The sequence below is a fragment of the Canis lupus genome, chromosome 6 (assembly GCF_048164855.1).
Source record: "Canis lupus baileyi chromosome 6, mCanLup2.hap1, whole genome shotgun sequence".
Lineage (NCBI taxonomy): Eukaryota > Metazoa > Chordata > Mammalia > Carnivora > Canidae > Canis > Canis lupus.
This window is the reverse complement of record NC_132843.1, coordinates 75,258,101-75,270,979: the sequence shown is the minus strand read 5'-3', so window position 1 is coordinate 75,270,979 and position 12,879 is coordinate 75,258,101. Positions and strand designations below refer to the sequence as shown.

The 12,879-nt window shown below is 47.8% G+C and overlaps 1 protein-coding gene across 13 annotated transcripts in view; it reads left to right on the top strand.

Annotated features, from left to right (window-relative positions):
• PFKFB2 (6-phosphofructo-2-kinase/fructose-2,6-biphosphatase 2) overlaps window positions 1–12,879 on the top strand; it is a 26,616-nt gene extending 13,737 nt beyond the window's left edge. For 11 of the 13 annotated variants that reach the window (XM_072831256.1, XM_072831251.1, XM_072831250.1 and 8 more), the window contains 8 exons: window positions 425–632; window positions 1,078–1,224; window positions 1,865–1,969; window positions 2,679–2,808; window positions 3,546–3,608; window positions 4,073–4,137; window positions 4,787–4,966; window positions 10,854–12,879. In XM_072831256.1, coding sequence (XP_072687357.1) covers window positions 425–632; window positions 1,078–1,224; window positions 1,865–1,969; window positions 2,679–2,808; window positions 3,546–3,608; window positions 4,073–4,137; window positions 4,787–4,966; window positions 10,854–10,886 — 931 coding nt within the window. In that variant the 3' untranslated portion in view covers window positions 10,887–12,879. Of the gene's footprint in view, window positions 1–424; window positions 633–1,077; window positions 1,225–1,864; window positions 1,970–2,678; window positions 2,809–3,545; window positions 3,609–4,072; window positions 4,138–4,786; window positions 10,646–10,853 lie in introns of all 13 variants that reach the window. The other 2 variants (XR_012033284.1, XM_072831258.1) reach the window with 2 other exon arrangements.

Below are 12,879 nucleotides of genomic sequence, written 5' to 3'. Positions count from 1 at the left end.
GTAGAGATCTCTAAGATTCTGCAGAGATCTTGCTTGCCTGTGATGCTGTCCCCGGGCCGGGTCTTGACTGCCTCACATGGGGGTTGTGCTTCTCACTAAAATTTAGGGTTAGCAAAATTGTGAGGTCACCTAGCCTAGCTCTTGAGGGAAAGCCTGGATTCTTCATATCATACTTACCTACACTACATGGCATACCATAGGCACTGAAGAAGTGGTAGGTTGGCCAGAAGTTTGGGACATCTTACCTCCTCGGGTCCGAGGTATAATCTCTTACTGCTTGGTTCCTTACATGGGGATCAACTCTGACAGGAGAGGAGGAAGAGGGGCCTTGAGCCCACAAGTCATTGTGGGAATCCTTCCCTTCCTGCTGTTCTCCTCAAATTATCAATCTCACAGGTTCTCTCTTTCTCCTGCTCTGTCCTAGGGATCTTTCTTTCATCAAGGTGATAAATGTGGGCCAGCGATTTTTAGTGAACAGAGTCCAGGACTACATCCAGAGCAAGATCGTCTACTACCTCATGAATATCCACGTGCAGCCTCGTACCATTTACCTTTGCCGGCATGGAGAGAGCGAATTCAACCTCTTGGGGAAGATTGGGGGTGACTCTGGCCTCTCGGCTCGGGGAAAACAGGTGAGACGTTCAGCAGTAGGCTGGATTTCCCAGGCTTAGAGTTGGAGGAAGGGCATGGTGGAGGTCCTCTCTCTTATCCCCTTCCTTCTTCCTAAATCCCATTGGGGCTTAGACCGTAGTTTCAGATGGTCAAGCAAATGCTGAAGACCTCTTCTCATCCACTCATTCTGGCTGTGTTGTAATATGGTAACTTGGGAACCACTTCTGCTGTTAATTCAACCGTCAGTTATTTATTGGGCACGACTTGTATGCTTAGCACAGTACAGGATGCTCCAGTGGAAGTTCATTTCCTCTTGGGTTTATCATAACTATGTAGCACTTTTTGGATTTTGATCATGGTCCTACATATCATCCTTTACAGGCCGAGTTAGCAATTGTGAGTGCATGTGTGTATGCGCGCACGCACCTGTTTCTCTCCTTTGAAAATTTCTATCTCCAACCTCAGTTTGCCCAGGCTTTAAGGAAGTTTCTGGAGGAACAGGAGATAGCAGACCTCAAAGTGTGGACGAGCCAGCTAAAGAGGACTATCCAGACCGCTGAATCCCTGGGTGTGACCTATGAGCAGTGGAAGATTCTGAACGAGATCGATGCTGTGAGTAGGAACTCTGATGGCTACAAAGCCAGTAAGAGTCTCATATTCCAGCAAGAGCCCTCAGAAGTCATGATATGGGCGGTTTGACCTAGAAGACTAGAACTACCAGGTAGCACCTGTGCCAGTGACGGCCCCAAACCATTCTGTGACCTAGGCCCCCTGGCACCTGGGGAGAATGCAGCTCCATTTGGTTCCCTTGTATTTTTTTCTCTTGGGAAGAAGAAATAGCTGACAATTCACTTCTTTAATTTCTGCTTAGAAAACCCCTTTCCAATTTTTGGCTTCCCCGTCCTTGAACACAAAAGCAAGCATTTCTTTTTCTTTTCTTCCTCTGTACTCTTAACGCCTTCTGCAAGAATTTTCTTGTCCCTTCAGTTTCTTCTCCTCCCCTGCTTCCTGATCCCTTTATCCTGCTGACTTTTCTCGGACCTTTAACTTCTCTGAAGAGTCCGAGCAAGTGGCAGCATAAACTGGAGATGCCACATCCTCTGTGCAGTGGCCCTCCTCCTGCTAGTCCCAGCCGCCCAGGCAAGGACCTGGCACAGTGCCTGGTGCGCAGTAAGATTCCTGCTGGGATTCCTCAGTTTGGGTGGGCCGCGGGGGCTGGCCTCCCTCCTGCAGCCCGTGTGGCTCCCTGCAGGGCGTGTGCGAGGAGATGACCTATGCACAGATTGAGAAGCAGTACCCGGACGAGTTCGCTCTTCGAGATCAAGAGAAATACCTGTATCGGTACCCTGGTGGGGAGGTGAGGTTTCTCCTCATGTGGGGCGACTGCTTTAACTTGGGGGAAGGATCGGGTGGGAGGTGGGGGGTCTAGAAAGGGTAGTCAAGGCATCATGTAGTTTCGTCCTCTGGCCTTTGGGTCACATTTAATTCAGCTTAGACAGTCGAATGTCTCTCCGGGGAAGAGAGTGCCAGGATGTCTTCTGTGTTGATTAGTTGTAGAATCAACATCTTTTTTTTTTTTTTTTTTTACTTTTTTTTTCTTCATTGCACTCCCTAGGTCCCACCCCCACCCAAGCAGGCATAGGCTCGGGTAAATATATGGGGGATGAATGATTTCCCTGTCACCTTTTGTGTTTGAGGCTGTTGGCTGGCCTGAGCGACTTCATAGCTAGAGCCAATGGGAGAGGTTCTGGAAACCCCTAGGAGCCTCTCCTTGCCTCACGCACTGCCTGTTCGTCTGTGGGAAGGAAATATAAGACACAGGCTGAATTCACATTTCCTCTTTTTGACCTGTAGTTTTCTTGACCTGACTCTTACTCTTGAGAGGTCTGAGTATTCTCAAGGGATCCCAGGGCTGGGGGAGTTAGCCGGCGACTCGAAGTCGCTGAATCTCCAGGAGGAAAGCCAGCTGGGGAAGGAGAAGTGGCCTCTTGACTCTGGAGCCAGCTACCGCCTTGGCTGCCAGCCTGAGCCTGGCCTTCTACCAGTCTGCCTCACTTCCCCCACAGTCCTACCAGGACCTGGTGCAGCGGCTGGAGCCCGTCATCATGGAGCTGGAGCGCCAGGGCAACGTCCTCGTCATCTCCCACCAGGCTGTCATGCGCTGCCTGCTGGCCTACTTCTTGGACAAGGGTGCAGGTGACATTTGAGGAAAGGGCCAGGGGACACATTTATGGGGAGGGGCCTGGATTTGGGATGGCAACCGAACCTCCCCCTCTTCTACTCAAATTGGAGTGCATTCTTCCGGCAGCAGTGTGGGGCTCCCAGCAGCCACCGCGCCAACTACTTGCTGAATTTACTCCTTTGGTACAAAAGCCCCCAGTGGAGAGTGGCTGCTGCTGGAGCTCCTTCATCCAGCTTGGCTAAAGGGCCGGCGTCAAGCTGACTCTCTTGGCAGAATCAGAAAAGTGGTTGAATATTCCCGGCTTGTTTGGCTGTAAGGAGGGCCGTGTCTTAGAAGCATCTTCATCCTTTGGATGCAGCACAGGATAGTTTCTGGGTAGAACTGTAAGGAAGTTGCTGGCTTTTCTGCCCCTGCCCCTTCCCTTTCTCCTCTATCTGAGCTGCTGGGAAGCCTGAGGATTGGGCCTTCGGGACACCCAGGGGGCCACAGTCTGTGCTTCCACCAGGTCCTGGCTTCTGCACTTGTTCCTGTTCTGCTGCATGGAAAAATCTAAAATGGACGGATGTTAGCCTCTCAGTAGCTTGGGCAGCTTCTTGGTGGCCATCCTGATCATTGTCTGGGGTTTAGGGGTGGAGTTGTACAACCCGAGGTCAAGGTAAAGACAACCCCGCAAGCTCCTTAGATTTCCCCACCGACTTGACCTTACGACGCGGTACTGAGAGACTTCTCTCCCCTGCCTTTCTGCTTTCAGATGAGCTACCGTACTTGAGGTGCCCTCTCCATACCATCTTCAAACTTACTCCTGTGGCCTACGGTAACCATAAGCTTGGCGGCTGCTGGGCGGGGGTGGGGGAATTGAAGAAAGTCAGGCTGTTTGAATCTTCTCTAGAAGCCTGCCATCACCCCTGTGTACCAGAGGAATTGCATCAGTGCCTTCCATTTTTGAAAGGATGTATGGGGGGGCGCCTGGGTGGCTCAGTCGGTGAGGCGTCTGACTTCGTCTCGGGTCATGATCTCGGGGGACCTGGAATCCCACTGCGAGTCGGGCTCTGCGCCTAGCCAGGACTGCTGCTCCCTCTGCCCCTCCCCCTTTTGTGTGAGAGCTCACGTGTGCATGTGCATGTCCTGTCTCTAATAAATGAATAAAATCTTTTAGAAAAGGGATATATATGTGTGTTTGGGAATATATACATTCTTATGTGGTATGTTTCTCACACTGAAACTAAATATTTTTTGGAGCTTTTTTCCTGAAGGCCTTTCTCTTTCCTGTTTCCCCAGGATGCAAAGTGGAAACAATTAAACTCAATGTGGAGGCTGTGAACACTCACCGCGACAAGCCAGCTGTAAGTATTTTCCCACAGATGATCGTGCAGGCTCCCTGCCACCTTGAGTCTTTGAACCTTTGACATCACAAGACTGGGGTTTTGTTCACGTACAAAAGGAAGACAACATCCAGAATTCATGTCCTATGTAGTCTGCTTACTTCCAAAAGGAAGAGATGTTGGAATTAATGGCTTTTTAAATTAGTACCTCTTTCATGAGTTTTAACTTTGAAAGTTGGCTCCTGGAAATCCAGTTAAGTATGGCAGGTGTTTGGCCGAAGTGAGATACAGATCCCCCCCCCCCCCCCCCCCGCCCCCGGGAGTGCTCCCTTTAGAAAGTAGGATCCAGAGGAGCCTGTAAGGTGGGGTCAGGAGGTATAGGGTTTGTTCCTAGGTGTGTCCTGATAATTCGTGTGATCTTAAATAAGACCCTTCCTTTCATGGACCCTCCTTCCTCCTCTGGAGTATGATACTCAAGGAGCTTCTCCTTCTACAACCCTTAGTGTCCTGGGACTTAGCGATAAGGCCATGGCCCATGTCTTATGAGAGACTCTCTCTGCAGAGGAGCAGGAGTGGAGAAAACTGTTGTGGTTACAAGCATTATTTAACCTTTATGAGTGAGCTTTTGGCTTGGCTTTCATTTGTGTGGTGTCCCTCCATTTCCAATCAGAACAACTTCCCCAAGAACCAAACCCCTGTAAGGATGAGAAGGAACAGCTTTACGCCTCTGTCCAGTTCGAATACAATAAGGCGTCCAAGAAATTACAGTGTTGGGAGCCGGCCCCTCAAGCCCCTCAGCCCTCTCCGTGCCCTGGACACGCAAGAAGGGGCCGACCAGCCGAAGACCCAAGTCAGCATTCCGGTGGTGTAACCGTGTGTCCCCTCCAGGCTTGGCCTCCTGCCCTTGTCACTAAGCACCAAGGAGTCATTTAACTTCCAGCCCCTACCCCCAGTGCTCCACCACGGATCTTAACACAGAACGTGAGCTCACGTGTTTCCAGACCAATCTTAGCTGTTCTCCAGTGTGAAACATGTCCCCGCCCAGGGGCCATTTGACCAGTGGGTATTTCAGGACACGTCCTCATTTGGGGTGGTCTGGAGAAGGAGGAAAAGGGATACGCTCCCCTGGGTGCTTAGCATAGCTGGGTCTGAGGTTAAGCCTGCCCCGTAGACTTGGTTCTTGTCCCTGGTGTCTAAACCCCTAACGTCCTTGTGTTGGTAAAGTGGGGGGTGGGGCGGAGGGGGATGCAGAAGCCCATTTTTCCTTCACCTTTGTCTCTTCGAGGTGTGCTCTACTCACAGTCCTTACTTGCCTGCTTTGTGCCCCCCCTCGCTCACCTCCCCTTTGGATTGTCCGGTGTGGTGCATGGCATTGTCGTCGTGGTGTCTGTGGAGCAGGGGAGGGGTGGCCAGAGAGAAGTCTAGGCTCTGTTGATGCTCTCGGCAGGGGGCCTCAATGGATCCAGACTGGGGGAGCTTTTTTTTTTCCCCCTCTCCTTTCCTCTCAAGCCAGGTCCTGAAAGGGTCAGTCTAGGCTGTAGAACATCCACAGATGCTCTGGAGCCTGCAAGTGGACGTAGGGTGAGAGTACGTGCCTCCTTTCGTGAGAACCAGTCCTGAATCTACGAGGCCCTGGGGGCAGTTGGCTCTGAGTGTGTGCAAAATGTCTTGGTTGGTATTTTTCACTTCAAAAGCCAGGCATAGGTTGTTTTGGCAGCTGTAGAGTGAGGTTTAGGTGAAGGGGACATTCTCTAGCTCTTGCAGGTCTCTTGTAGGGCAGCCATGCCTATTTTTCCAGTGGCTCCCAGCTTTGCCATCCACAGCAACTTTCCTGCCGAGGCCAGTGACCTCTGGGGCTGTGTAGGACAGAGTTAGGTTAAAGAGTCACCAGTGATGCTGGCATTGCTCAAGGCAGACAGCAGGGAAGAGGTCACTAGAGCTTATTTTCCTGGAATTTTCAACACTCCACTTTAGATTAAAAAAATTTTGCATGAGCAATGTTGTTGTTGTTGTTTTCTCCTAAATCTGGGAGAGGCCTGATGATGAACTTAATCTTCTCACGGGTGTATTCTTTCTTCCATCTTAATGTCCTGGAGTCTTTGGGACCCTGAGGGGTCTAGCTCTGAGTTGTCTGGAATTGCCTATTTGCTTCTGTCATTTTATTTTCTCCGCAGGGTTAAACAGGAAATGTTTAGAGCAGGGGATTCTTAGCTCCTTGGTGGCCCTCCAATTGTGCATATAAAACATGAACATATGTGCAGTCTTCTGAGAGGGAAGTCCCGATTTCTCATGAGATTTTTATAAGTGATGGGATGAATCCACACCTTAAAGTTATCAATTTGTCATTCAGAGGAAACCGGCAAGAGCCAGTGAGCTTTAGGCCAAGGGTGTTTTTGTTTGCTAATAGAAGACCTTTTGTCATGGTTCTCATCTAGGAGCATTCATTCGAATCCTCTTTAGAATTTTTTTTTTAAAGATTTATTTATTTATGATAGACATAGAGAGAGGCAGAGACACAGGCAGAGGGAGAAGCAGGCTCCATGCAGGGAGCCTGATGCGGGACTCGATCCCGGGACTCCAGGATCGCGCCCTGGGCCAAAGGCAGGCGCTAAGCTGCTGAGCCATCCAGGGTCCCCCCCCCCCCCCCCTTTAGATGGTAAAGGTTATCATCACAAGCAGCTGACTTGTGACCTGGAGTCCTTTATTCTTACATCCCGAGTAGGACATCACAGTGTTTCCAAAAAGGTTGCATGCCTAGCTTCTGCCCCTCGTTGCATCTAAGCTGCCGTACAGCTTTGCCGTTACATTCCGTGTACGTAGGGTCTTCGTGAGGGCTTCGGGCTGGGTGGGAGGCAGTGATGATGGTAGAGGACAGGGAAGTAGAAGAGAAGGTTCTTGCCCTGAAGAAGGTTATTTTGAAGACAGGTTATATAATTATAACAAATGAACGTTTGTGAAAGAGCAACACCTTGAGTCTGTAAGTGTGGACATCAAAGTGGAGTTTAGATTACTTCTGGCTTTTCTCTTGTCCTGTGAGACTAAAGGGGGTAGGAGGTGAGAATCCTCCCCCCGCAGGTGGGGATGAGATGTGATCTAGGCACAAGGTGGGGCACTTTTACAAGCCCTGGTGGAACCTGAGTGGCCGGCAGCACCCTTAGGCCAAATGGTTATTCATTCAAGTCTTTTTTTTTTTTTTTTCCTGCTGTGCACTAAGAAAATTCAGAGCTAATGAATGACAAGCAGGAGCATTTTGATCCAAAGACTTTGGATCTGAGCTGTGCATACTCTTAGAGGAGGATTCTCCAGCGCACGAGCCTTGTGTTACCCTTTTTGTGAACCCCAGCGTGAGACACAGGTTGCCAGGATGTCCTCTGTGGCCCTCAGCCTGCTCCTCGTTTCTCCACCCTCCCCCGTGCTAGTTTGCTTCCCCCAAAGGGAGAGCCCGAGGTGACACAAGAAATTAAGATACGAGAAATTAGAACTTGACGGTAGTGAGGCTCTCGGCACCCTTCAGGTTTTAGAGCAAGATCCCTCCAGAGAAGTTTGAGCAGCAAGAAGCCAGGAGAATAGAGCGGAACAGAGCTCTTGCTCCACATTTCAGAGACACTCGGCTTCCTGCCCTTTCTCTCCTCTTCTTCCTTTCTTACTGGAACATGTGTTAGTTGTATCTACACGTTACCATAATCACGTCTAGATCACAGATCGTACAAAGAAAGGAGGGGTCCCAGAGCACCTTTTGCTGAGGCTTTCAAGTTTCATTGTGGGAGAAATAAGGGAAGGCTTTAGCCTGTTTAAATTATTTAATCCAGTAAATGGGGAAAGGAAAATCCCTGTATATTTTATTTTCTTGTTTGGAAGCTGAATGATGAATTTCGTGACAGACTTGAAAGAGGAATCTGAAGCAGATTTAGGGAACTAGCTTCTCTTGTTTCTTAACCCTCAAATTAGAATTTAGTTCTTAATCTGTATTGCCTTTGGTTTGGTTTGATTTTGATAAGGAGAGTGTTTTACATTTAGCCCCAAAGTAGAGTAAGAAAATCTTTTAAGAACATTGCATTGTGCTGTTGGGTCTGTCCTATCTTGTTGTCTCAGGGTTGGTTGGTTGGTTGTTCCCCCCCAAGAAGTTAGAGTTAGGAATACAATGTGTCTGTATTCCCAGGCTGAATGGATGAGTGTTTCCTGTGATGTTCTGGGTGCTCCTCTTTGTAACCCACAAACGGATCTACAGTGGCACCAGCATTCTCAAGAAACTTGACATAACTGTGGAAATAAATCCATCTTACGGTTGTTCTCTGAGTAGGAGGTCTAGGTTCTGGAGAAACCCATTGGGGTAGCCAAAGGACAGGGGGAAGAAAGTCTAATGATTGAGGGACCGTGTCTGGGTTATACAGTCTTACGGACATTCCATTGTCTGTGCTGAGTTCAGAAGCCATGTTGTGTTTGTTTTCCAGAAATTTGACCAATTTACCCAGGTTTCCTAGCATACATTTTGACTTGGTCATGTTTTAAAAATTTTAATTTTAAAAAGATCTAACAGTTGAGCCAGGTTGCAGCATTGATAGGATGGATCTCTGACTTCCCAGGAATTTAATGTAGACGCCTGGTGTCTAGAAGACTGTATCTCGCGATAACAATATGCTGGCTGACTGGCTGACGGACTCCAGTAGGTTTCTTGTCATCCAACAGTCTGTTTGCTGATTGTACCCTTTAGTAGCAGATGCGTATTACTAGAATTCTGTGTCTGTCGCATGTGTCCTTCAACAAAAGGACGTAAACACTCCACATGTTTTTTCAGGGGGAAGTTCTGTATACTATGATTTTTAATAGACATTTCATTTAGGGTAGCAGCCAAATTCTCATCATTTTGTAGCAAACGAAGATTGAACATCACTTGTGTATAATGTTTTGTGAACTCAGCGAAGGAGATGCCTGCTCAAAGCCTGAAATTGTTACCTCTGCCTGCATTCATTCCACTCACTCACCCACTTGTAGGCACGACTTGCCTTTCACCAGCGGCTGCTGACCCTGCTGTGTCCTCAGCTTCCCTGTCCCGGGATACAGCAGTGGATAATGCTGTTGTTTTCTGTCTCCCATGCATCTAGCTCTTACTCTAATAAATAAAAATGCAAAGGAAATTTTACATTTAAAAATGGATTTTAAGAGGTGGCAAAAGTATTCTTTCCAATCAGCCTTTCACTGGGGACCTAGGACCAATATCTATCAACTCAATGTTTTTGTATCTGAATTGCTTGTGTACATTTCTTTTTTATTGTGTTGAAATAACAAAATCAACTCGTCTGATATGGTGATGGTTTTACTGTGGCAAAAGCAAAGGACTGATCACCAGCTGTGCCCCTTGGAGGGAATAGGAAATGGTTGAAGGGAACGGACTGAATTGGGAACTCATGTACTAGAGTTATCCTGCGGATTTTCTAGGCACAGCTCTGGTGAAACAGTAATGTGAGTCCTTACCAGCATTCTGATTTAATGTGGTGACATGATATCAAAATATGCACTCAGATCCACAGAAGGTGTTTATAACTATATTTGAAATGTGCTTTTGTGTGTATGTGTGTGTGTGTGTGTGTGTATAGAACGGGTAAATAAAATCGTTGAGTAACTTGAACCTATCAGAAGGCTTCTGGGTTTTTTGTTTTGTATTTTGAGTTGTGTTCTCCATCCACTACCCCACCTCCAAAGCTGTGTGCTGCTGCTCCATGATTGAGCTCAGACTCGTGAAAGCCAGTTGGCAGCATGACTGGATTCCTTGGTGTGGGCATGGCTCTCTTCCACCACCTTCTGGGAAGGATGGGTAGTAGGACATTATGGAAGGCACGTGAACTCCGGTAGAAGCTGTGTGTACGTTTTTGGCACCTCTTTAAGAATTAAGAAAAAATTGCCTTTGCCTACACTGTACTATGACTCCCGTTAGCAACATGTAACTCATTATTGTAAAGAAAAAAAGGTGGAGATCTCTTAGAATTTAGTGGGCTGCCCCTTCTAGAACGTGACCTGCCTGTTTCTAAAAACCTTGCAGTCAACAGAATGAAATGGCATTAAACTTCTGGGACAGGAAATACAGGTGGAAGTGTGTCACCGCCTGGCGCCTCATTCCCTGTTAGCCTCACGAGGAGCAGGAACTCATTAGCCATGCAGACTCTCGGCCCTGTCATCGGAATCCTCATCTTCATAGACTTATTACCAAGTGATTCACATGCAAATTTAACACTTGGGATTCACTGCTCTAGGGGGAAGAGTTCCTCACAAAAAGTTCAGCCCCAGCTTCTGGGAAGAAGCTGATCTCTGCCCTGACGGATTTCGGATTTCGGAAGGGACCGTAGAGAGCCTCCTCAGAAGCCGAGGAGCCTCTGACTGCAGTGCCATTTTGTCACCATGGTCTTTTGGTTGATAGCAGCCTACATGCTCTCCTTTTTACCACAGGGCTTCCCACAGCCTCTGCCTCCTATCTTGGGTATATAGCTTATGGTCTAGGTCTGGAAGGAGTGCCTGATCCAACAAGGTCACAAAGGTTGGTTTCTCAGGGAAAGAAGCCCCTGACTGTGCTGTCGGAGTTTGGTAAAGGGTCAAGGGGAGCACAACAGAGGGTCCATGCATGTGTGTGTGGACGTGGGGTCATGGGCAGTGGGGGGGCCAGTGCAAAGGAGGGGAGGGGAGGGATTCTTGTGTTTTGTCCTTTGTCGGTGTGGTGTAATGGCTCTGTCTCTCTTCCCCTCTAGCTCCCAGGCGGAAACTGGGTTGGCTGTGCTTAGGCACTCACTCCCCTTCAGCGCCCCTCACCCCGCTTTGCCGATGACGTGAAGGCCGAGGCCAGACCTCTCTGAGATCTACTACTGCAGAGCCTGGGGATGCCAGCTCCACGGGGGCTCCATCAGGAAGTTAAGCTGGGATTGGACATTCGGGGCCACCAAAATGAGGCCTGGAAAAACATTACATTTCTTCCCCTCGGGCCTAATGGGAATGTCTGTTACACAGGAAGACTTGACTTCCCTGTGCCTCAAAACATCCAACAGCCTGAGCCGATGAGTTTGTATTATCTCTGCTGGGGTGTGAGCCCAGTTGGCCAGTCTTGTTCTGTTTCTGTATTTCACTTCTCACCTGCGATTGTATCCCTGGCTGCCTATTCTTTTCTGAAATGTGAACGCACCTCTTGAGATGTGTTTCCAAGGGGAGGGCTGCACTGCCGCAAGCCTGTTCTGTGCTGTGAGAGCTGGTCTCTGCATCCCTTCCAGGCTCGCGGGCGCGCACACAACGGATGCATGCTAGCAGTCCCTTTTTTGTCACATTGGAAACGAGACAAACTCACCAGGTGAATAGCGGGTATCTGAGAAATTCAGTCCCTGAATTGTCTCTTCTGCGGTGATGGAAGAGCAGTCTCGGTCAGCCTTCTTGTCATTAGAGAAGTTTTTCCTTGTTCCAGGCCCCATAAGGGTAGGATCATCCTGACTGCAAGGCTCCCCAGAACGAGTACCCATCGTCAAAGTTCCTGTTTCACAAGTAGCTACATCCAGTATTTTCTACTGGATGCTGTGTCCCCTCATAGCTGCAGAGGGCTAGGTCATCCTCTACCAGTTGGGAATGAGGGCTGGAGAGAAAGGTAGGGTGCCGTTGACATTACCTGAAGAATGAAAGAGGGTTCCTTGGGAGTTCTTGCTTCACAACCAGTGCAGGGGGACATGACTTTCTGTGGGGTCTGTCTCTAAGAAAGCAGCTGGTTCTGATGCCTACCTCCTAGCTAATTGTCACTATTGGGTCTGCTGGTCTCTTACGCAGACCTCTTATGTAGGTGTCTTATGCTGGGAGAGCCAAGTCCTTGGTGCATCCATCATTTGGTTTCCTGTGAAGTTAAGCCAGGTAGTTCTCTAGAGCAATGTGATTCTCTGTCAATGTGATTTAAATATGTCACTACTCCAAAGGAGGGTATGGAAGCTCCAAAGGATAAAGATAAGCAAAATCCTTTTTTTTTTTTTTTTTTTTTTTAAGAATAGTAAGTTTTTAGCTTTCTAAATACTTTTTTCCTTTCATGCAGATACCCACTTGCTGGGCAAGAGGGTAAGTAAAGAGAAAGGTAATGAAATGCAGCTTTTAATGGTTCTTTTATACTGTGGATGATACAGGGCTCTGTTACCTAAGATGTGATGAGCTGGGCTGCAGGCAGTTCAGCATCCAGCAACCAGGAGCTTATTTTATACGCACAAAGCTGCCTTCAGAAAGGCTCCTGACTCTGCTCTGTAGCAGGGGCTTTTCATTTGGCCGCTCGTAGCGTGCGGTACTGTGATGATTTTGTTCTTGTGATGCAGGTTTCTTTCTGCATCTGAACGCAATGCCTGTTGATAATCAGATAATGTTTTTATTTAGCTATTTATTCATCCATGTGAGATACTTTTAAATCCCGTAGTAGTGTCTGCATGTATGTTGATCGGAATGTTAGATAATTGGTGTTGTATGTTTTTCGGTAGAAATTTAGGGAGGTTGAGATTTTAAGTCTGATGTCCATAGTATTACCTTAAATTAAATTTCCAGGGTCTAGGTACCTGCCTTCTGAAAAGGATGACAACTACGGTAGGGCACAGTGGATTTCTTTTGAATATTTTTCTTTCTGATTGATTTGTATTATAAGTATCAGCCAAGAGATGCATTTCTCTGGTGAGAAGTTTATCTCCTGGATAAATAAAAATCATGCTAAAATACGTCAGTAATATGTATTGCTTTGTAATAAGAAATAAAAGTTATTTTTAATTTAAA